Source organism: Chiloscyllium plagiosum, unplaced genomic scaffold (genome assembly GCF_037043375.1).
Source record: "Chiloscyllium plagiosum isolate Xiang-an unplaced genomic scaffold, Cpla_swu_hap1 HiC_scaffold_42, whole genome shotgun sequence".
Classification (NCBI taxonomy): domain Eukaryota; kingdom Metazoa; phylum Chordata; class Chondrichthyes; order Orectolobiformes; family Hemiscylliidae; genus Chiloscyllium; species Chiloscyllium plagiosum.
In genome coordinates, this window is record NW_028270180.1 from 8,716,189 (window position 1) to 8,739,739 (window position 23,551).

Here is a 23,551-nt window from a genome sequence, read left to right on the forward strand (position 1 = left end):
GAAAGAATTCAAGGAAGCCATTACCCTCTAGTACTTGCCCAGACACTAAAGACTTCAGTCAAGAATGTCCACGACCTCCTTTCTTTCAGGTGACAGAGTTGCCATTGAACCTGCTTATCCATTATTAAATGATGACTTCTGTAAATCAGGACGCTACAATCTGTCTCCGAAAATGTTCTGCTGTGCTACTCCACCCTACGACGGGCACTTGTCCCAATACTATGCCCACAATGCCAACTATTGCTTCAAGTAAGTACTGTGTGACATGTGATTTGATGATGCCTGGTCATTGTCACCAGTTGGATGGTTTCCTCATCTGGATGTTTTTAAGGAAAAGCTCAGTTGAGGGCAGCAAACAACTTGTAATCCTCTCTTGAATAAATCAAAACAATGCAGATGATGGAAACCTGAAATAAAGGATTGCTGGAGAAACTCAGCAGGTCAGCAGCATCTGCAGAGAGAGGAACAGAGGTACAAGGATAGAAATTGCCGGTTCTAAAGAAGGGTCACTGGACCCGAAGCATTAACTTTGATTTCTCTCAACAGATGCTGCCAGACCTGCTGCGTTTTTCCAGTAATTTCTGTTTTTGTTTCTGATTTCCATTATCCACAGTTCTTTCAGTTTTTTGTTCAATGAACAACAAAGGTAATGTTTTGAAGCTGATATGTCTTTTCAAAAGCTGTGACTTGAAGTGTTGACTCTGTTTCTTTCTCCACAAATGTTGTAAGACTTGCTGAGTTTCTCCAGAATTCTCTGCTTTTATTTCAGATTTCCAGCATCCACAAATTTTTTTTTTTGGATCTGTTTGCTGACTCCAAAGCACTGCATTAACAAGAGATGGTTATTGAATATTGAGTAAAGTTTTACTTTGTTTTACACTTTATTTACATGAACTTATGTAGAATATTTTCACACTACCACTGATTTATTGGCCACCATTAATTTATTATTTTAACCAAAGCATTGCCAGTTATTTCCGACAGTATTAAGCTAGATTTTGGAAAATAACAGTTCTCCTTTTCTTTACACTTTATTTCTTAGTGAGTTTTGAGAAGATTTGTAGCTCAGGTTGAGGTTCTGGATGTAGGCTTGCTTGCTGAGCTGGAAGGTTCGATTTCAGATGTTTCGTCATCATACTGGGTAACATCTTCAGTGAGCCTCCGGATGAAACATTGATTGGTGTAGCTCACTTGCTATTTATATGTTTGAGTTTCCTTAGGTTTAGTCTGTGACCCTATACACAGCTCCATTAAAATATTATTATTAATTGATATTTGCAACTATATTTGTGAGATGCTATTAATAACAGGCAAGCTCCTTGGAATCAGCAAAAATAGTGTTTGCTTTTTTATAGGCCAGTGGTGGTGTTTGTATTTCTGATGGACCCCCTCCTAATCTACTTCATTTCACTCCATCAGAGTATTTCATTCTCCCATGCTATGGACCAGACCAGAACCCCTCAATATATTTTAAGAAGGCAGCTGAGACCCTAACTTTTTCTTATTTCAAAGAAGAATGTAACGTGACTGTTCCAAATGCAATGTGACTGAAGCAACTCAATGTTAAGCACAAATTATAATAAAACACAATCTGTTTAAACACTCAAGTTAAAATACAACCAAAGGAAGAAGAATTTCGAATTAACTCTATTGGGAAACTTAACAGAATTATTGGTGCAATAACTATGACTAATGAGCTGTGCCAATACAGTAACATTGCCATAAACACACCCCTTGGCAAAAAGGAAAATTCAGACACAGATTCTCATATGTAGTTCTCACATCCCGGAAGAAAAAAGCATCTAGAGAAAATTCAGACAGAGTAGTAGCCAGGAGACATTCACTGAAGTTTCCAACTCTGATGAGACCCCAAAGGCTTCTGATGTTACTGAACAAACCAAAATCTAGAATCCTAATTTTAGAGAGCTGGCCACATCCATTCAGGCTGCAAAAAGATAAACCTAAGGCTTCCCAAGTTGTTTACATTGCCCCAGACTGCTCTGTACCTCTGCCTTACAACCTCTCTTAAAAAAAAGGACAAAATAACTTCCCAAAAGCACATCATCGTCACACCCCTATGTATTCATTTAGCTTTCCATTAACTACATTTAAACTACTTGCCTTTCTCTAGCAATGTGTTCCACATTATTGTAATATTCCAGGTCTTATTGTGCTGCTAAAGAATATTTACAGATTCTACTAAGGTAAGGAGACTGTTTATTTAAGAAATATCTTATTGTGCCTTCATCTTGTCAAAAGGCTGCAAGTGGGAGAAAATCCATGTGACGCTATCTGATTTCCTATGGTGATGTATCATTAATGTATCACACAGTCGGACTTAACTCTTTATATTCTTTACAACCAGTCCCTGGGTGATGTTCTCCAGTTTATTACAGAGCCACTGGGATACCCCAAATTGTCACGCTCCCAAGTGAACTGGCTCTGCTTCTTTATTCACCTGCCCCTCAGTTGGTTGAAACAAAGTTAATTTTGAAAGAACCCCTTCCCTCATGGATGCCTTTCAGACAAATAAATTTATGTTTTAAAAGGAGCCAATTTGACCAGGGTTTTATGAATGAGTGAAAAAAATGAGGTACTGAACGCAAGAAGCAATGATACTTCATCCCATGTACACACAGATTCAAAATGACAGATGAGTTCAAAACAAGATGAAAGTTAGAAAAGATATATGGATCAGTCTCTGAGTTCCTTGAAGAACAGATGTAGAGGTGTTGTGGCCATTCTGTTTGGTGATACTGCTAGCACTAAGGTTAAGTTGAGAACTGATTTCAAGATGCTTGAATTTGCAGATCAGCTGAAAGATAAACAGTCCTGTTTTATTTCAAATTTGTTTTGACTTATTTTCTGGCTTCCATCAAAGAGATAGATAAACTTCCTTTTTGCCTACAATGCAGGGATGACTACGGGGTTTTCTCAGCTATGGCGATCACATCACATACCTTCAAACACAGGCACACTCAGATCAGAGTTCAAAATGGCTTTTAACCCCCAATCTTATGTGTTCCTGAAAGATGAAAACATAAACATGCTCTTGACCAGACTGCTGTATTTACTCCCATCATGTTGACAGTCTGAGATAACTCACAGGAGATTACAGTTCAGTTTGGAGTATCTTTCTCCTCTTAAATCCTTCCCTTGGAAGTTTCCTTGACACCCTTTGGGTATGACATTCCATGACTTCCTTCAAGGCTGAGAAAGTCCCCACAGACCTTCCACGCAATCATTGAATTAATCTCAAAAACAAATTAAATAATTCTGTTTGTGATCCAGATGTGTGCACCATCATCGTGACAATGTTACAATACAACAGTTGCCTTATTCAAGATTACTTACTTCAGAGTTAGTTGAGTTTAAGGTTAACTTTCGCACCTATGCTGACAGGTTCAACAATCCTGCCATTCAGTACAATCATTGCTGATCTTGTACCTCAACTTCCTCCTCTATCCTTAAATCCCTTGATTCTCTTTGAAATCCAAGAGTCTGGAATATCCTCAATGACTGAGTATCCCAACTCTCTGGAATAAGGAATTCCAAACAGCTGAGTGAAGACATTTCTCCCCACCTCAGTCCAAAGTGACTGGCCCCTTACCCTGTAACTCGAGGCATCTCTAATTTTGGATTCTCATGGTAAATGCAAGCAGTTAAAGGCATAGACTCAGTTTATCGAAAGAAGGGTGTAATGCATGTGATCCAAGTTGTTTCTCTGTTTCAGGCTTCCTGAGTGTGTGAGTTCTGAAGAAGGTGCTTTCATCGAGCCTCTCTCAGTGGCAATTCATGCCTGTCATCGAGGCCGAGTGAAACTAGGCAGCAAGATCCTGATCTGTGGAGCAGGTAAGCATCAATTGCTTGAATGTCATTTGTGGCAGTGAGAAAGGGTTGAGTCATCTGTGATTCGGTAGCTTTGGTGGTAAGCAGTTATCATGCGGCCAAGCGTTGTCACTCAAGGCAGTGTGAAAACAGTCGCCATGTCAAGACTGACCTGCATCCCTACTTAATTATACAGGGCCCATTGGACTTCTCAATCTGCTGGTTGCCAAAGCGATGGGTGCGGCTCAGGTAGTGGTCTGCGGTAAGACTCAGTTTCATCTTTCTCATCTCACTTGACTTTACTGCCAGTATTTTTCATAATGTGGAGGTGCTGGTGTCGGATTGGGGTGGAAAAAGTCAAAAATCACACAACACCAGGTTATAGTCCAACAGGTTTATTTGAAACCACAAGCTTTCTGAGCCTCACTCCTTCCTCAGGCAGCTAGAGAGACAGAATACATCGGACACAGAATTTATAAGTAGAAGATCAAAGGGTCATACAGCTTTTTTAAAAAATACTTTTGTTGAGAAAGTTTTTCTTTACAAAATTATGAAATTACAAAAATGTAACAATCTAAAATTATAACGACCATTACAATGAACAAACTACTACCCTACTCTCCAAAACAAATCAAAACTACAAATCAATAAGTAAGTAAATAAATAATGCCACTCAGCGCAACCATACCGAAGCTCCCAATCTTTGGGACCATTAATTATTATACCTGTATATATTTACGATTCTTCCTCTCAGGGCACAAGGCTCACTAAACCTAATCATCATGGCTAAACAAAAGTCCTATTTAAAATGGCAGACAAATCTGCTTCCAGGTAATTCAAAAAGGGCTGCCATGTCTTATACAAAAGTTCCATTTTATGGTGCACCATGTTTGTGAGGAAATCTAAAGGGATGTGTTCCATAATTAATTCATGCCACCCTAACAGACCTGGAGAGTTCTCAGTCACCCAGCTCATCAGAATGTTCTTCCTTGCACATTAAGTGAGAATGTTAAATAGCTTTTTCCCATGTGCATTTAAGGAAGATAAATTCGGCAAGCCCAAGAGAGACCGGGACTGCCTTATCTTCAGTCCCCAGGACCCTCTCTATTACTCCTGCCACAGCACACCAGTATCTACAAAGCTTGTGGCATGTCCATAAACATTCAGTGAGGGTACCTATGCTTATTTTACATTTGGTGCACATTGGAGATGTTCCCTTTTTAAATTTCACAAGGTGATCTGGAGCCAAATTAACCCTATGAAGAACTTTCAACTGCATGGTGTGTGTCTTGTTACAGATTGAGATTGTTCTCGCGTTCTCCAAAATGTCCTCCCATGTCTCTGAGGGGATCTACCATTCCAACTCTTGCTCCCAGACCTCGCATAGTCACTCAATATCTTTCGAGGCACCACACCCCAGTAGGTGGTAGTACTAACCAAGAGAGTGCTTGTGGCATGAATCAGGGTCATACAGGGTCTGCGAATATATTGAAGAAACCTAGATGGCTATTAATACTTTTATCAGTAAGAATGGAGATGCAGGTTTTGATTGATTAATATGTAAATCCCAGAACTTCTTTGAAGTCACTGCCCCAAGATAACTTCAGATTTTATCAGAATGTAGGTAACATCTCAGGTCAGACAATGCATATTAGGTGTGAGGCCTTGTTTTGAGTCTGTTTCTGTCACAACTTGGACTCAGATCGAATTTTTTCAGGGGAAGGTTTCCATATCCCTCTGCTTTCTTCAGTCTGAATCTAGAACAGCAGCCTCATGGAATTACGTTTGGTCATTGATCTGTAGCACCTTGATGAACCTGGTAACCGAGCCCTCATTTAGATTGAGAAAAGGATCAGGATCATTTACAATCCATGGGAGTCAGTGAAAAGCGGTGAAAAACAAACTCCAGCTCTCTTCACTTGTTGACTATTCTGAGCTTTATGTGGACTTGAATTCGACTTGTTTCGAAATTTGAGACTGTTTTTCCAGAGTGGCGAATGACTGTATTACATTATAGTGTTGCTGTGTCGGGATGGACAGGTTTAATTTTCAACTTGTAAATTAATTGTTATTATGGTCTTCTATCCTCAACCATTCTTTCATTTGGGAGGTATGGCTTCATGGTATTGTCGCTAGACTATTAATCCAAAGATCCAAGTAATGTTCTCAGGACCCGGGTTCAAATACTGCCATGATAGATGTAGAATTTGAATTCAACAAAATTCTGGAATTGAGAGTCTAATTGATGACCATGAGGTTATTGTTGATTGTTGTAAAACCACATCTCATTCAATAAGGAAACTGCCATATTTACCAATCTGGCAGACATGTGACTCCAGACCCTTAGCAATGTGGTTGTCTCTTAATTCTGTCTGGGCAATTAGGGATGGGCAATAAATGTTGACCTAGCTAGCGATACCCACATGCCATTAAAGATTTTTTTTAAAAAAGTGTTAACGTGTTTATAAAGGGGCACAAGAGTAGTGCCCCTACCTCTGAGCCAGAAGCACTGGGTTCAAGTCCTACTGTAGGAATTTACAGCCCATGAATCACAGAGATGTGATGGGTGCAGGGGAAGCCCACTTGGCCCATCGTATCTACACTGGCATTTCAAATGAGCACCGTTCTCCAGTGCCAGTCTTCTGCTTTCCATCATACCCTTGTAAATTATTTTTTCCAAAGCCTTCCCGGAAGGTGTGTTCGTTACGCAGCCAAACAGGTTAAGTGTTAATCTGTAAATGATCCAACACATGCTGCAGGTAGTAAGAGCAGGAGACTGTCCTGGCCAACAGTGTCATGGAAAAATGTTGGATCCTTTATTACTGATATGCTCCAAACTGCAGCATACTTGTTAAAGTGTCTGTCACTATAGCAGCTCAGCATCCTAACGGGGTTGGTGGATGTGTGGTTGGCGCAGTTGCCTAGACAGCCAGTGTGGATCAGATTGGTCACAACTGCATGGGGTTCAGCTTCCATCCCAGCTGAGGGTACATTCAGGATGTGCCTCCTTACCCCAACCCGTGGTGGAGATCATGGCACTGAATGTCAGGCCTGCCTCCTTACCCCAACTGTGGTGGAGATCATGGCACTGAATGTCAGGCCTGCCTCCTTACCCCAACCCGTGGTGGAGATCATGGCACTGAATGTCAGGCCTGCCTCCTTACCCCAACCTGTAGTGGAGATCATGGCACTGAATGTCAGGCCTGCCTCCTTACCCCAACCCGTGGTGGAGATCATGGCGCTGAATGTCAGGGCTGCTTTCAAGCAGACAATAGAAGAAAAAGAACATCTTTCTGCCAAAAACAATGCATCTCTGTTAGACAAAGCAAATCTGCATGAATGGGTCTGTCAGTCAACCCCATTTCCAGATTTTGATTCAAAAATCATGAACTCATTCTGTGGCATCATAATAGCTCTTCATAGCAACAATTACCCACTTCCCTTTTACGGTGTGGCCTTGAACTTTCTGTATGTCTACCCCGAGCAATGCATGTAACTGAGACACAAATCAATTGCAGGGGCTAAATGATTATGGCTGTCAGTGAGGTGCACCTATCATACAATACTCACAAATCTCCATGATCTATTACAGGTTTATTAATCATTGTTTTGACTGAATACATCTCTTGCCCTCTATCTCCAACAATACTGACACAGCCCACAAGTAACAAAGTTTCCTGAAATTTGCCTCCCTCATATTCTATGTTTAACCTAAGGTGAAGGATATCCAAGTACATGGTATTAGAAGAAAAACTGACATCATCCCAGTGAAATTTTTATTTTAATTTTAGATTTTCTTTTATAATTGCTTTATATTTACAGCGTCCCTTTAAGATGTTGCTAAATATCACTTATTGTAATTGTGTCTGAAACACGCTGCCAGAGGTGGTGGTGAAAGCAGACACAACAGCAGCATTCAAGAAACACCTGGACGAATACATGAACAGGAAGGGAATAGAAGGATTCAGATCCTGTAAGTGAAGGCAGTTTTAGTATGGAAGGGCAAAATGTGTCGGCACAGATTTGGAGGGCCAAAGGGCCTGTTCCTGTACTGTATTGTTCTTTGTTCTTCAATTAATTTGTTGTGATTGCTCAAAAGAGAGTTCAAAAGGTTTTGTAGCACAATGGTTGTGTCCCTACCTCCTGCAGGTTAGGTGAATTGGCTGTGCTAAATTGCCCATAGTGTTAGGTGAAGGGGTAAATGTAGGGGAATGGATCTGGGTGGGTTGCTCGGAGGGTCGGTGTAGACTTGTTGGGCTGAAGGGCCTGTTTCCACACTGTAAATGATCTAATCTACTCCAAAGCTGTATAGTAACATTCTGAGCCGGTGGGTTATGGGAAAATATTTTTTTAAAGTGTTGGGTACTTTACCTTTGAGCCAGAAAGGATTAATATCCGGCCACATCTGACCAAATTGATTAAAATGATAAAGAGCTGGGCTCTTATGGTGCAGTGATAGTGTCCCTGCCTCTGAGCCAGGAGGCTGGATCCAAGTCCTACCTGTGCCATAACATCTCTGAGCAGGTTGATGGGAAAATATCAATAAAGAAGGGCACAGTGGTCGTGTCCTTACTTCTGATTTAAAGTCCTACCTGCTGTGTAATAAACTGTCTTAAACAGCTCAATTCAAATAGTTATAGAGTTTAATCATGTTCCATATAAATGCTGAGCATACTTTTGAAGGGACTGCTTCTTACTGGTTTATCTGTGCTTTTGCTCATTGGGTTAGGGGGAGGTGGAGTCAGGACAATTGAGTGGCCTTACTTGTAGGCCCTGATGGGCCTGACCGAAGTAGCTATAAACAGAGTTTACGGCGCAGGTTGTTTGATCCAACTGCCACGCTCTCTTCCATGGTTAGGTCTGAGCCTGGGTATTCCTGGATAGGGAGCCCCTGATGTGTGTGATGACTGAATTTGTTGAAACTAATTTTCTTGTCAATGTGAGTGCAATGCTTCCTCTGGATCTAGATTATTTTACTCTCACTTGTTCCCATTTGGCAGTTGGATGATGCTATTGAGATCCACAGGGAATCTGAATGTAACTTGACATTAGCAGAAAGAGTGAATTTTCAAATTTAACATGTTGGCTGCACCCAAATTCCAAATTTCGATGTTTGCTTCCCCAAAATAGAAAACAAAACTTCCTTCCTATTCCTTTGCGATGTTTATTTGACCACTTTAGCATCTTGCTCAGCTTATCGCTCTCACCTTTTCCGCAGAGCTCTTTTATTTTGATTTTCAATCGGTTTCCATTTTGTATAGTTTGTTTCTTTTCCCCAGCTGTTGGTAAGAAAATATCAAACTGCTTCGCAGCACAAAGATCATGCTGTTTTCCACATTTTGTTTCAGGTGAGACAGAGGAGTCAGTAAAACTGAAGAGAGTCAGTGAGAATGGGGAGAGTGAGTGAAAGTGTAGAGTGAATGGAGGGCACCATTGATAGCAGCAAAAGCCATTGCAAATGGAGAAACCAGTGAGAGAGTATAGTTCCATCGTTCTGATATAATAACCTTTACCAATTTCGATACATATCAGTGATGAAGCATAGCTATTTTTATTCACTGTTGACCCGGGGCATCTGAAGGTGTTCTTGTGCTGGCGAACAAAGATGAGTTTGTTTCCTTAGATTTATCAAGTACACGTCTGGAGAAGGCGAAGGAGGTGGGTGCTGATTTTACCATAGTGGTGGCAAAGGAGACGCCCAAGGATCTTGCCCAGAAAGTGGAGGAAGCTCTTGAATGCATGCCAGATACAACAATCGAATGCACCGGTGCTGAGTTCTGTGTCCATGCCGGAGTCTATGTAAGTACTGCATTAAATCAACATCCTTGTATTATCACCATCGAGTTACTGAGTCATAGACTCAGACAGCACGGAAACAGAGCCTTTGGACCAACCAGTCCATGCCGAACATAATCCCAAACTAAACTAGTCCCACCTGCCTGTTCCTGGCCCATATCCTTCCAAACCTTCCTATTCATGTACTCAAGCAAACCAGCCTCTGCGTAAAAAAATTGCATCTCGAGTCTTTTTAAAATCTCTCTCCTCTCACTTAAAAATGTACTCCCTAGTCTTGAAATCCTCCATCCTAGGGAAAAGACACCTACCATTAACCTTATCTATACCCCTCATGATTTTATAAACTTCTATCAGGTCACTTCTCAACCTCCAACACTTCAGTGGAAAAGTCCCAGCCTTTCTTTGTAACTCAAATGTTCCATATCCGGCAACATCCTGGTAAATCTCTTCTGAACCGTCTCCACCTTAACAATATCCTTCCTATAATTGAGCGACCAGAACAGGACACAGTACTCCTGAAAGGGCGTCACCAGTGTCCTGTACAACCTCAATATGATATCCCAACTCTTATACTCAAAGGTCTGAGCAATGAAGGTTACACAAACTAAACACCTTCTTAACCACCCTCTCAGCATGGGATCCTAACACCGCGTGATGACCAGGCCAACCATTTGAAGAAGGAGCCAAATACCGAAGAAATAAATGAAATGAAACAGCAAGTGCTGGAAAGTCTCAGCAGGTCTGGCAGCATTTGTGGAGAGAGAAACAGTTCGCATTTTCAAATCTAACTCTTTTCACTCTTCTATGATTTCCTATCTAATGGAATGAATGGCCTGTTTCTGCCTTGTATTTTGTACTCTATGTAATAATCATCTTTCAACCAATAGGTGATTTATTACATAGAGTATAAAGTACAAGACAGGAACAGGCTATTTGTCCCATTATGCTGTGCTGCTCACAAACATCCGCCCATTCCATCTGCTTGTCAGGTTATCTTCCTGTTCGAATACTCATCTAATTTTCTTTGGAAAGCACTTTGACTGTTTGCACCAACTCCTGTCAGTGGTAGTGAGTTCCAAATTCCAACTACTCGCTGAATAAATACATTTCCAATTATTCCCCAATTGGATTTATTCATGACCATCTTGAATTTTTGCCCCTTGATTGCCTAACGGTATGGGATCCTTGATCACCAGCTGTGAATTCTTTTTATTCTTTCACAGGATGAGGGCATCACAGACTGGGGTCAGCATTTATCGCCCATCTCTAATTGCCCACAGGGCAGTTAAGAGACAACTACAGTATGCATTGCTGTGTGTCTAGAGTCACATGTCAGGTAGACCAGGATAGGATGGCAGTTTCCTTTTCCATTAAGGAACCAGATGAGTTTTCCGATAGTTGACAATGGTTTGAATCTTAGAATCATTATTAGAATCTTAATTTCAGACTTTTATTGAATTGAAATTCCACTATATGCTATAGTGGGATTTCAGCTTGAGTCCCCAGGTCATAACTTAGGTCTCTGGATTAATAGTCTGGTATTAATGCCATTAGGCCATCACGTCTAAAGTTTGGTAAAGTATTAAAAATGTGACTTATGTTTTCTGGCTATTTTGACCATATTTTTTGAGGTGCTTCATCGATCTGTCATTCCATGTCTTTGTGAAAATTAATTTCAAACTAAGCAGCATGGCTTTTCCCTCCCTGTTAGCTCATGTGTGTAATATTTCCCTTAGTCCACTCGCTCTGGTGGGACTCTCCTCCTCGTTGGTCATGGTGAAGCTTTGGTCACTGTCCCCCTGCTGAATGCAGCCATTCGAGAGGTTGATATCCGTGGGATGTTCCGATACTGCAACACGTAAGTACTAGCACGTTCCTGGCTCCAGAAACAAAATAACTTGCTCCTGGCTTTTAATCTGAATTAAAGGTGAAGATTTGAAAACCAGGGCTGAAGTGATCAAAGCATATGGGGAGAAAGCAGGGTCAGGGGACTGAGTTGGACAATTGGCCATGAATGTATCAAATGGGGGAGCAGGTTTGAAGGGCCAAATGGCCTGCTCCTGCTCTTGTTTTCTCTGTTATCTGCAACCATTTTCAAATGAAGTGAACACCTTCAAAATCAGTGGACACATGACAGAGCAGATAGGGAGAAACATTTGCACTGACAGAATGATTGAGAACCAGAGGACATTGGTTTAAGGTGATTGGCAAAACGAAGCTACGGTGTCATGAGGGTTTCCTCTTTTAGGCACTGAGTGTTTAGTATCTGGAATGCACTCTCTGAGAGTCTGTTGGAGACAGTTCTACCCACCCCTACCCTCCTCTCATTTATCTCTCTATCCTTCAGGCACTCTGCCTATATTCCTGACAAAGGGCTTTTGCCCGAAACGTTGATTTTACTGCTCCTTGGATGCTGCCTGAACTGCTGTGCTTTTCCAGCACCACTAATCCAGAATCTGGTTTCCAGCATCTGCAGTCATTGTTTTTATCCTGTGGTAGAGGCAGCTTCAATCGTGACTCTCAAAAGGTGATTGGACAACTGACCAAAAAGAAAAATATTTGCAGGTCTATTGGGTGAGAGAGGAGTGGAGTGGAACTCCATGAGTTGCCCTTGAGAGAGCTGACATTGACATGATGGACCGAATGGTCTCTTTCTACTCTGTAACCATTCTTTGACTCTCTTTGAGACACAGGTGTATGATATTTAAAGATCACCCAGAATGTTTTGCCACAATGGAATGCTAAGTTACAGTTTAAGCTCATTTCAGTTAAATATTTTCTTTATCCTACTACTCTTGACACTTAACATGATTGAAGGAGCTTGTGGTGTCCATGTATCTTCCTTATCTCAGAATCAGAAGGCTACAGACCTTGGCGTATATAATCTGGGTTGACACTCCTCGTACAGAGATCATTGCCCATTTAAGGGTCTCAATTGACAGGACGGGGAGGGCAACCACAAATCCTCTAGCCAGGGGCTTAATAAGGGTCATGCTGGAAGGTGATGGTGTTCCCAAATGGCAATATTCCACTGGATTAAATTCCACCCCACAACCTTCAAACCCACCCCTGGGAGAGCTGTTAATATTCTGCTTAGTATTCCTATTGCACACCACTTAGCTTTGGTGTGGTGATTAGTTGTTCACCTTTTTTACTGCTGCTCTGTATTTGAAACTGTCTCTCACTGGTGCAAAAGTGAATGTATGGTAGCCTGCAGACACTGGGAGATGCTGTGAAATTCAGTGTAAAATAACATTGAGAGTGACACAGATTCAGATTCACCAACTTCAGTGGACAGAGTCCTGCAGGGTTCCTCACACTTCTTTTAAATTTCAAAAATATGCTTTATTCATAAAAATATTGCTATTGTACATGCATAGTCACTAAAGCAGTTGGGTTCTGTACAATAGGGTATGAAGAAACAAACAACCATTGGAGTTTGACTCTATCCAACAACAAACCCAAGCCACTTGTAACTTGCACAAGACTATATTTACATTTATTTGAGGCACCGGGAGGGTCTAATAACTGAATGGACCAGACACACACACATAGAAAGTAAGGAGACTCACATTATGTCCTTTGCAGTATTTTTTTCACAACCAGCAAACAAACCTGTTCAAATAATTTTTTTAAATGTTATTTTTCAAGACATCCTTGATTTTACTTGAAGGCTCCTACAGCATTGTCCTGAAGATCCATCTTTAACATCTCCAGGACAATCCTGGAGGTTTTGGTGACATGACATAGGGTTGACAAGCAAGTCAGAGTTTGGGGGAAAGGGAAATGTGTTAACACAGAGGTGAATTAAGTTGAAACATATGACTTTTGCATATACATTCATCTTAAGTGTGGTTGGCTTCATTTTTAAAATAATTATATCTTTCAAGAGATTAAAGATAGCAATTTGGTACGTAGTATTTCCATTCTCCAAAATGCATGCTAGTTTTTCAAAAGCAATCTTTGAAAACAACTGGTTGCAGAGATTACCATCTATTACTCCCCAAACTAATGAGGCATTCTCAAACTTCAAAATCCACATTAACAGCACTCCGGTTCTACTCAGACTTTGCTGCCCTAAAGACCAAGTGTTAGTACTGTCGCCTGCTTCCATGTTCTAATTTCTATCCAGGTTTCACTGATGGAAGTTCTTCAAAATGAGCTGGCTCTCTGAAAGAAATATGGGTTTGTAATCAGCTTTCCTGGTTGTGTTCACTGACCATCACATCAGAGCAGGCATTACTGTAAGCCCAATGGAAATTCAATAGGTACTGGCCATTCAGTTCCATGGAAGCTCTTGTATCTTTCTTGATTAGCAAAGAAAGAGGTTGCATTTATATAGTGCCTATTACCACCTCGGAATGGCCCAACGCACTAAGTGCTTTGTGAAGAGTGATCACTTATTCATTTGTCTTACTTGACAATGTCAGATACTTGGCAGCTAATTTACACATAGCAATCTCCCACCAACAGCAGAATGATCATCATCAATTAATCTGTTGAAAAAAAGAGACACATTGATGACATTTTTTGGGCCAAAAATCAATTCTTCAAAGGTATAGGTTGGTTAAACAGCATTTCCCTTTCTCAAAACCTTGATGACTCTTCCTGATTGGCTTGAACCTATCAATTCCTTCCTGTTTTGTCTTCAGTAATAAAGACTAACATCTTGTCTGTGAGAGACTTTGTGCTAACTGGTCTGTAGTTTCCTGCTTTCTGTAACAATCCTGTACAATACACCCTGCCATATAAGACAAATAAGAAGAGGTGATTATTTAAGGGATGGGCCTTATATCATTTATTTGCATATTAGAGATAAATTCCATATGTCCTACTGTTGCAATAAGTCTCTGACATTCTTCTAGAGTCATGATTTCATAACATTACTTCAAGAATTTATTTTTGGAATAGTTCCAACTAAGGTCTGACTTCACAGGAATGATTTTAAAATATTATTGTTGAGTAATCTGACATTGAGATATCAATGAGTAGGAAAGCTGAAAATGTTTTTACTTTGCACACAAGGAGGAACTTATGTGGGAGCATGTATGAAGGATGTTCTATTCGAGAAGCTTTCTCTTTGAATTGGTCCTTTGCTCCTGCAGAACTTTGTTATCTGACAATGGACATTGTGGAGACTCACAAGTTCCCCTATATTCAGTCATTTGCACAATGTTTCTGGCTTCTAATTGTACCATTCAGGTTCCCTTGATAAGAGTCAGGCATGGCTTAGTTTGGTACCTCCTTTATTTCACAGTCCAAAGGTTGAGGTTCTAATTCCTCAAAATTTACTGTAATACACAATTGTAGTGTCAAGAGAGTGGTTGCACTGTTGAAAGTGCAACGACTCAGATAAATTTCTTTCAATGTTAAGCTCAGACATTATTAACCGTGTCAGACTGGTGTGAAAGACTCTGTGGAAGTACTTTGAACAACCAGAGGGGTGGTCTGGTCTTTACTTCTAATGGGAGGGCATTTTCACTCAAAATCAACATAGTTATTTTAATTAAAAATCACACAACACCAGGTTATATTCCAACAGGTTTATTTGAAAGCACTAACTTTCAGAGCGCTGCTCCTTCACCAGGTGGTTGTGGAGTATAAGATTGTAAGTCACAGAATTTGTCTCAAAAGTTTACAGTGTGATGCCACTGAAATGATATATTGAAAAAGATCTGGAGTGTTCGTTAAGTCTCTCATCTTTTAGAATGACCATGTTGTTTCAGTTCTTTCATTTGTAAAATCCAGAACTTTTTTAAAAAAGTTACAGTCTCAAGTGAACTTGAACAGTAGGTCCATGTCATCTCCGATAATGCATTGAAGGTGTAAGGTGCCCTGTGTGAGGCTGTCTGTGCCCCAATGTCCAGACTGATTCTATTTCGAAAAAAGATTAGATTTTTTTTTTAGATTAGATTACAGTGTGGAAACAGGCCCTTCGGCCCAACAAGTCCACACCGACCCGCCGAAGCGAAACCCACCCATACTCCTACATTTACCCCTTACCTAACACTACGGGCAATTTAGTATGGCCAATTCACCTAACCTGCACATCTTTGGACTGTGGGAGGAAACCGGAGCAGCCGGAGGAAACCCACACAGACACGGGGAGAACGTGCAAACTCCACACAGTCAGTCGCCTGAGTCGGGAATTGAACCCGGGTCTCTGGCGCTGCGAGGCAGCAGTGCTAACCACTGTGCCACCGTGCCGCCCACCAAGGGATTTACAGAATCTTACATGGATTCATGCAGTTTTTGAGCAAAACAAAATACAATTCTGCCAAGTACAAAATCACCTCATAAACTTATATGTGTGTGTGTGTATTTGTAGTGCAGTGGGGTCACCTGCAGTGTGACATGAACCCAAGATCCCGATTGAAGCCATCCCCATGGATACCGACCTTGGCTATCAGCCTTTGCTCGGCCACTTTGCTTTGTTGCCTGTCCCGAAGTCCACCTTGGAGGAGGGTCACCCGAAGTTCCGAAGTCGCATGTTCCTGACCGCTGAAGTGTTCTCTGATTGGGAGATTCAGGAAGATCACACATATTGACATGGACATCAAGTTTCTGCAGAAATGCAGGAAAGCAGGAAAGATCCAAAAGGATTACGGATCACAGACCCACTCAAGTCAACCTACAACACAGATTACATGGAGAGACTTTGTCATCGCACCTCTCGCAAACTCAATCACCTCATGCACCAACTCCACGGCAGGTGCCACAACCTTGAAATTCAGATGGAGTCCACACTCCCAGCCTGCACTCAGCATACAACAGTACAATTAACGGGACATTGCCAAACAGGCAAGGTGACAAAACTACACCACGTACATGCAGACCAAGAACAAGAACCTGGAGAAACTTGGCATCACCACCAGCAGTAGCCAAGCCCCATCCTGGCACCACAGTGGGAAACGTTATCACCATGGGGAAGTCGATGGTCAACTTATTGGACCACACCCTTCAACTGGAAGAGATTGAAGTTCTTAGCAGGGGTCTCAATTTCTGCCCCACCAGCAAAATGGACCCCTTGGGTCTTGCAGCAAACATGGAGGAATTAATCAGACAAATGAGACCCTGGGAATTCTTTCAAGTTGCCAGCAGTTATCCCAATGGGCCCACTGAGGAACTGGAACAGTCATCACAGCGATCCGTAGAGGAGTGACCAAAGAAGGAGTCAACTTGGACCCCACCAGAGGGCCGCTGCCCTGGACTTGACATGTACGCTTAAACCAGCAGGAAATGTATAAATGCCAGATTCATCAGCCGTCCCCACAAGGTAGAGCAAAACATCACCCGATCACAACACAAAGCCACCCATACTCTCAAAACCAGTTGCAACATTGTCATCAAACCAGCAGATAAAGGCGGAGCTATCGTCATTCAGAATAGAACAGACTAATGCAAGGAAGTGTACCGACAACTGAACAACCAGGAACACTACTGGTAACTACCAGCTGATCCAACCAAAGAGCACACTCGTGAATTAAACCCATTGATCAGGGCTTTGGATCCAGTCCTTCCAATGCACCCTCATCACATGTATTTCTCGTGTAGATAACTTCTACTGCCTTCTGAAGATACACAAAGCCAACACACCAGGACGTCCTATCGTATCAGGCAATCAGACCCTGTGTGAAAAGCTCTCTGGCTATGTCGAAGGCATCTTGAAACCCATTGTACAGGGGAACCCCAGCTTCTGTTGCAACACTACAGATTTCTTACAAAAACTCAGCACCCACGGACCAGTCGAATTAGGAACATTCCTCATCACAATGGACGTTTCAGCACTCTATGCCAGCAAACCCTCGTGATGACAGCATTGCGGCAACAGCCTCACTACTCAACACCAATAACTGCCAATCTTCAAGCACCATCCTACAACCCATCCACTTTATTCTTGATCACAACTTTTTCACTTTTGACAACCAGTTCTTCATTCAGACACACAGAACAGCCATGGGGACTAAATATGCACCTCAATATGCCAACATTTTCATGCACAGGTTCGAACAAGACTTCTTCTCTATGCAGGACCTCCAATCAGTGTTATACACCAGGTACATTGACAACATTTTCTTCCTCTGGACCCATGGCCAGGAGTCACTGAAACAACCTCACAGTGATATCAATGAGTTTCATCCCACCATCAAACTCACTATGGACGACTCTTTAGTATCTGTCTCATTCTTGGGACACATGCATCTCCATCAAGGATGTGGACCTCAGCACTTCACCTCACAGCAAGAAACTGTAATGGCCTCCTCACGAGACAGACACAAGCTGCAACCGACAGGGTACCCTTTGTTGTCCAGTACTTCCCAGGAGCTGAAAAACTACACCATGTTCTTCACAGCCTGCAACACATTCTCAATGAGGATGAGCACCTCGCCAAGACCTTCCCCACACCTGCACTTCTAGCCTTTAAACAACCACCAAACATTAAACAGATCATTGTTCGTAGCAAGCTGCCAGCCTTTCAGGACAACACCATACAACCCTGTCATGGCAGACACTGCAAGATGTGCCAGAGTGTCGACATGGATACCACATCACACGTAGGACACCGCCCATCATGTATGCGGCAGGTACTCATGTGACTTGGCTAACGTTGTCTATCTTATACACTGCAGGCAAGGGAAAGGACTACAAAAGAAGGAAATCACAGTGATAACTGCTGATTCAGGCCTGAGATGGAAATATTTAATTCCTAGATCATCTCAGATTCCTGACCTTTGACATGGGGTGAAATGGAAAGTTGTTGATTGGGCAGGCACCAAGTTCAACATCCACTCGTTGGCGCCAGTCACTGGATCGAGATGGGAACCATCTCCAGGTTGCAGTGCTCAAAGACAGGTTCCAATGGTGACACGGCTTCTAAAAGAAGTTGTGGAGTAGAGCAGACTGGAGATTAGAAGGTCAGCAGTGTCACTGCATTGATATTTTCTATGTAGCATGTTCAGAGATGTCATTACACACCTCTGTAGAAGATGGGACTTGAACCCAGGCCTCCTGGTTAAGAGGTATAGTCACTACTACTGCAGTACAAGTGCCCAAGAATCATAGTGTATATAAGTTGCTGGACAGTCAATCATAAGATAGGCTGAATCACCCTATTTTGTGCATAAGCCACATCACTGAATGACTCCCTGCGCTGGCCCTGACAGTGAACTGTTAATGTGCACCAGATGGTTTGGTTTTCCCAATTGGCTCATTAACCAGCTCCTCCAGGAATTTAATGGGCCATTAATTTGAGTTGAGCTAGATCCCTTATTTTATAATCCCTGCCCCTCCACTCAATCTCACTCTGAAAATAGCCTCACGTTTCAGAGGTCAATTAGAAGCTTGTTTCCAAATGGTGTCCGCACACGAATTAGGATCAGGCATAGACCATTCGGCGACTTGAATCTGCTCCATCATTTGATGGCTGATCTGATGGAAGCCCTAACCTGACTTTCCTGCTTGTCCTCCTCCCTATTATAAGAAGGATATTATCAAACTACAGATGGTTGAAATGAAAGATGTAGAAGTCATTTTAATCGCATTTGAAAAGGTGGCTAAACAAATGCGATAACCAGTGATCATGTGGGTTTGTTGATCCAAATAAAACTTGTAGGTAGAGCTAGTGAGGTATTTGCATCACTATCAGAGGAGGTACCAAGGGAGTATGAGGAGGTGAAGAAAGTGCATATGAACTTGTGCTAGAAGGCCTACAGACAACATTTCAGGAATCTAAGGGGGGGACCCTGGTCAAACCTACATTGAGTTTGAAAGGTTCAAACAGAGTAATTTTGATAGATGGATGAGAGTTTTACAAATAGAGCAAACCTACAACACTGTTAGAGAGACAATTATTTTAGAGGAGTTCAAAAGTTCACTTCCTGAAGTAGTGAGAACTCATGTGGAAGAGCAGAGAGTTAAAACGGCAAGGTTAGCAGCTGAAATGACTGATGACTGTGAGTTGATCCATTAATCAAAGTTTAGCTTCCAAAATCAATTTCTGCCCTTGACGGACAGAAATTGGAGAAAAGAGAAATCCTCACGTGGAAAGGGAAAGGTAGAGCTTGGGTGAAGCTCAGCAGAATAACATCACAGGGTGAAAAGGAAACCATTAAAGGGGAAAGAGTAGTTAAAAAGCTGTGGTGTTTTCACTGCAATAAAGTAGGCCACATGAAGTGTTGGTGGGTTAGGAAAATGATTGGAAAGCCAGGTGTAGGAAACGGAAAGCACAGTGGAAGCTAGAAAGGTGCACCAGAATGTACAAGCTGGTTGGAGGTTAGTTAAGGAGCAAGTAGATAACAGCAGATAAAGAGGTTACAATTTTAAGAGATACAGGATCCTCTCAACCTGTGATGTTGAAAGATGAGGAGATATGTATCTCTGAAGGACCATTGTCAGAAAAGGTACTAGTAATGGGAATTCACAGTGAGAGAAGAATCGCTCAAAGATACAAAGTAAGGTTAGAGTGTCCAGTGAAGAGTAGAGAAGTCATGGTAAGAGCACTGGACAAACTCTTAGCTCCAGGAATATAATTTGTCCTTGCTAATGATATAACTGGTTCACAGGTAGGAGTGCTGCCTAAAGTGGTTGAAAAGCCAGTGGAAACTCAGGCAACTGAACTATTGCAGGATGCATACACTGGGACTTTTCTGGACTATGTGGTAATAAGGTCACAAAGTCACCAGGAGAAACAAAAGAGAATAGAATACTGAATAACTTAACCTGTCCAAAACCCAACAGATTATACCAACTAAATAATGCTGTTCCCAATTCTTGCAACAATCCCCATAAACACCTCTTGGCACAAACAGTAAAATCAAACCCAGGGTCCTACAGGAGAGATATCAGAGAGAGAGAAGATCAGCTTTTTTGGGTCCAGCTTTTGGACCTGCTTTTTTGGATCCAGCAACTTCAAAGCTGCCTGACTGCTTTCAATTAATTGCCAGACTAAACCAGAGAAAAGCTGAGCTGGGAAACATGGCCGCTTCCCTTTCATTGTACAAGCTTTTTTTTAACTTGAAAGCCTGTTGCCTGAGGCAGTATCTGTTAGCTATAATCAAACTGGCCCTAAAACCCTTCAAATGCAGGCGTTTTGGAGTCTGTGTCTTTATGACCCTGTCTGAAAAAAATATCAAGTACAACATCATCCTGTTAAAGGAGCAGCATCATCACAGGGTTGTGCGTATGAGTAATGAACTTCCTGAGGAAGTGGTGGATATGGGCACAGTTACAACATTTAAAAGACACTTGGATAAGTACATGAATAGGAAAGGTTTGGAGAGATATGGGTCAGGAAGAGGCTGGTGGAGCTAGTTTAGTTTGGATTATGCTTGGCATGAAGGGTCTGTGTTTATGTACTGTATGACTCTATGACTCTAGTCCTTTGACTCCCTTGTTAGTCAATGACATGTCTCTGTCAGACCAAATAACATTCACTATCTCAGAAAGAGAGTTCCGCAGGCCAAAACCTTCTGATTGGTCCTGATTCTTACCTCAGTCTTAACTGGAAGATTGCTCATTTTTAAACAACATCCCCTAATTCTAGTCACTCCGACGAGGGCAGATATCCTGTCAAGTCTCCTCAGGATCTTATAAATTTCAATTAGATCACTTCTCATCCTTCTAATCTCCAGTGGGAATATGCCAAGCATGTCCAACCTATTGTCATTGATAACCCACGCTGCCCCCTACCCCACACAGCCCCAGCAATGAGATCACACCCAACCCTCACTTCACCTCCCCCCATCCCATGGATGATTAAAAACCAAAGCGTACGAGTTGGAGAGAACAATGAAGAAGCCAGCACATAAACTGAAGGACTGGTGTTGGGTTTCAAAGGATATGAGGAATGCATTGTATCCTGCACTCTGTGCTGTTACCCCGATGCACTTGTATCATACGATCTGCCTCTAAAGCACGTAAGAGACCATGTTTCACTGTACCTTGGTGCATGTGACAGTAATAAATCAAATCAAACATTCTTGCAATGTGTTGGTCAATACTTTCTAAATAACATGCTTAATGTTTCAAGTCTAGATGACTGTTTATTAGAGCTCAGATGAAGAGTCATCTAGACTCAAAATATTGGCTTGCTCCCTCTCGGTGGACGTTGCCTGACCTGCTGTGATTTCCAACATTTTTTGTTATCAGTACAGATTCCAGGATCTGCAATAATTTGCTCCTATTTGTAAATGCCATGGTGTTTAGTCATGATTTGGAGATGCCAGTGTTGGCCTGGGGTGTACAAAGTTAAAAATCATACAACACCAGGTTAAAGTCCAACAGGTTTAATTGGAACTGAAAATGTGTTGCTGGAAAAGCGCAGCAGGTCAGGCAGCATCCAAGGAACAGGAGAATCGACGTTCCGGGCATAAGCCCTTCTTCAGGAATGATTCCTGAAGAAGGGCTTATGCCCGAAACGTCGATTCTCCTGTTCCTTGGATGCTGCCTGACCTGCTGCGCTTTTCCAGCAACACATTTTCAACTCTGATCTCCAGCATCTGCAGTCCTCACTTTCTCCTCGAAGGTTTAATTGGAAGCACACTAGCTTTCATAGAACATAGAACAGTACAGCACAGAACAGGCCCTTCAGCCCACAATGTTGTGCCGACCACTGATCCTCATGTATGCACCCTCAAATTTCTGTGACCATATGCATGTCCAGTAGTCTCTTAAATGTCCCCAATGACCTTGCTTCCACAACTGCTGCTGGCAATGCATTCCATGCTCTCACAACTCTCTGTGTAAAGAACCCGCCTCTGACATCCCCTGTATACTTTCCTCCAACCAGCTTAAAACTATGACCCCTCCTGTTAGTCATTTCTGCCCTGGGAAATAGTCTGGCTATCGACTCTGGCTATCGACTCTATCTATGCCTCTCATTATCTTGTATACCTCAATTAGGTCCCCTCTTCTCCTCCTTTTCTCCAATGAGAAAAGTCCGAGCTCAGTCAACTTCTCCTTATAAGATAAGCCCTCCAGTCCAGGCAGCATCCTGGTAAACCTCCTCTGAACCCTCTCCAAAGCATCCACATCTTTCTTATAATAGGGCGACCAGAAGTGGACGCAGTATTCCAAGTGCGGTCTAACCAAAATTTTATAGAGTTGCAACAAGACCTCACGACTCTTAAACTCAATATCCCTGTTAATGAAAGCCAAAACACCATATGCTTTCTTAACAATCCTGTCCACTTGGGTGGCCATTTTAAGGGATCTATGTACCTGCGCCCCAAGATCTCTCTGTTCCTCCACACTGCCAAGAATCATATCCTTAATCCTGTACTCAGCTTTCAAATTCGACCTTCCAAAATGCAACACCTCGCATTTATCCAGGTTGAACTCCATCTGCCACCTCTCAGCCCATCTCTGCTTCCTGTCAATGTCCCACTGCAGCCTACAACAGCCCTCTATACTGTCAATGACACCTCCAACCTTTGTGTCATCTGCAAACTTGCTGACCCATCCTTCAATCCCCTCATCCAAGTCATTAATAAAAATTACAAACAGTAGAGGCCCAAGGATAGAGCCCTGTGGAACACCACTCACCACAGACCTCCCGGCAGAACATTTTCCTTCTACTACCACTCGCTGTCTTCTGTTGGCCAGCCAATTCTGTATCCAGACAGCCATGTTCCCCTGAATCCCATTCCTCCTGACCTTCTGAATGAGCCTACCATGGGGAACCTTATCAAATGCCTTGCTGAAGTCCAAATACACTACATCCACAGCTCGACCCTCATCAATTTTTCTAGTCACATCCTCAAAGAACTTGATAAGGTTTGTGAGGCATGACCTGCCCCTCACAAAGCCATGCTGACTGCATTTAATCAAGCCATGCTCTTCCAGATGGTCATAAATCCTATCTCTCAGAATCCTTTCTAACACCTTGCAGACGACAGACGTGAGACTTACTCATCTGTAATTGCCGGGG

The 23,551-nt window shown here is 42.2% G+C and overlaps 1 protein-coding gene across 1 annotated transcript in view; it reads left to right on the forward strand.

The window, feature by feature from the left end:
* The window catches only part of LOC122542497 (sorbitol dehydrogenase-like), a 48,886-nt gene that overhangs the window by 19,118 nt on the left and 6,217 nt on the right, over positions 1-23,551 (forward strand). The window contains exons 4-8 of the mRNA XM_043680284.2: positions 90-249; positions 3,734-3,852; positions 4,025-4,090; positions 9,452-9,627; positions 11,361-11,482. Coding sequence (XP_043536219.2) covers positions 90-249; positions 3,734-3,852; positions 4,025-4,090; positions 9,452-9,627; positions 11,361-11,482 — 643 coding nt within the window. The remainder of the gene's footprint in view (positions 1-89; positions 250-3,733; positions 3,853-4,024; positions 4,091-9,451; positions 9,628-11,360; positions 11,483-23,551) is intronic.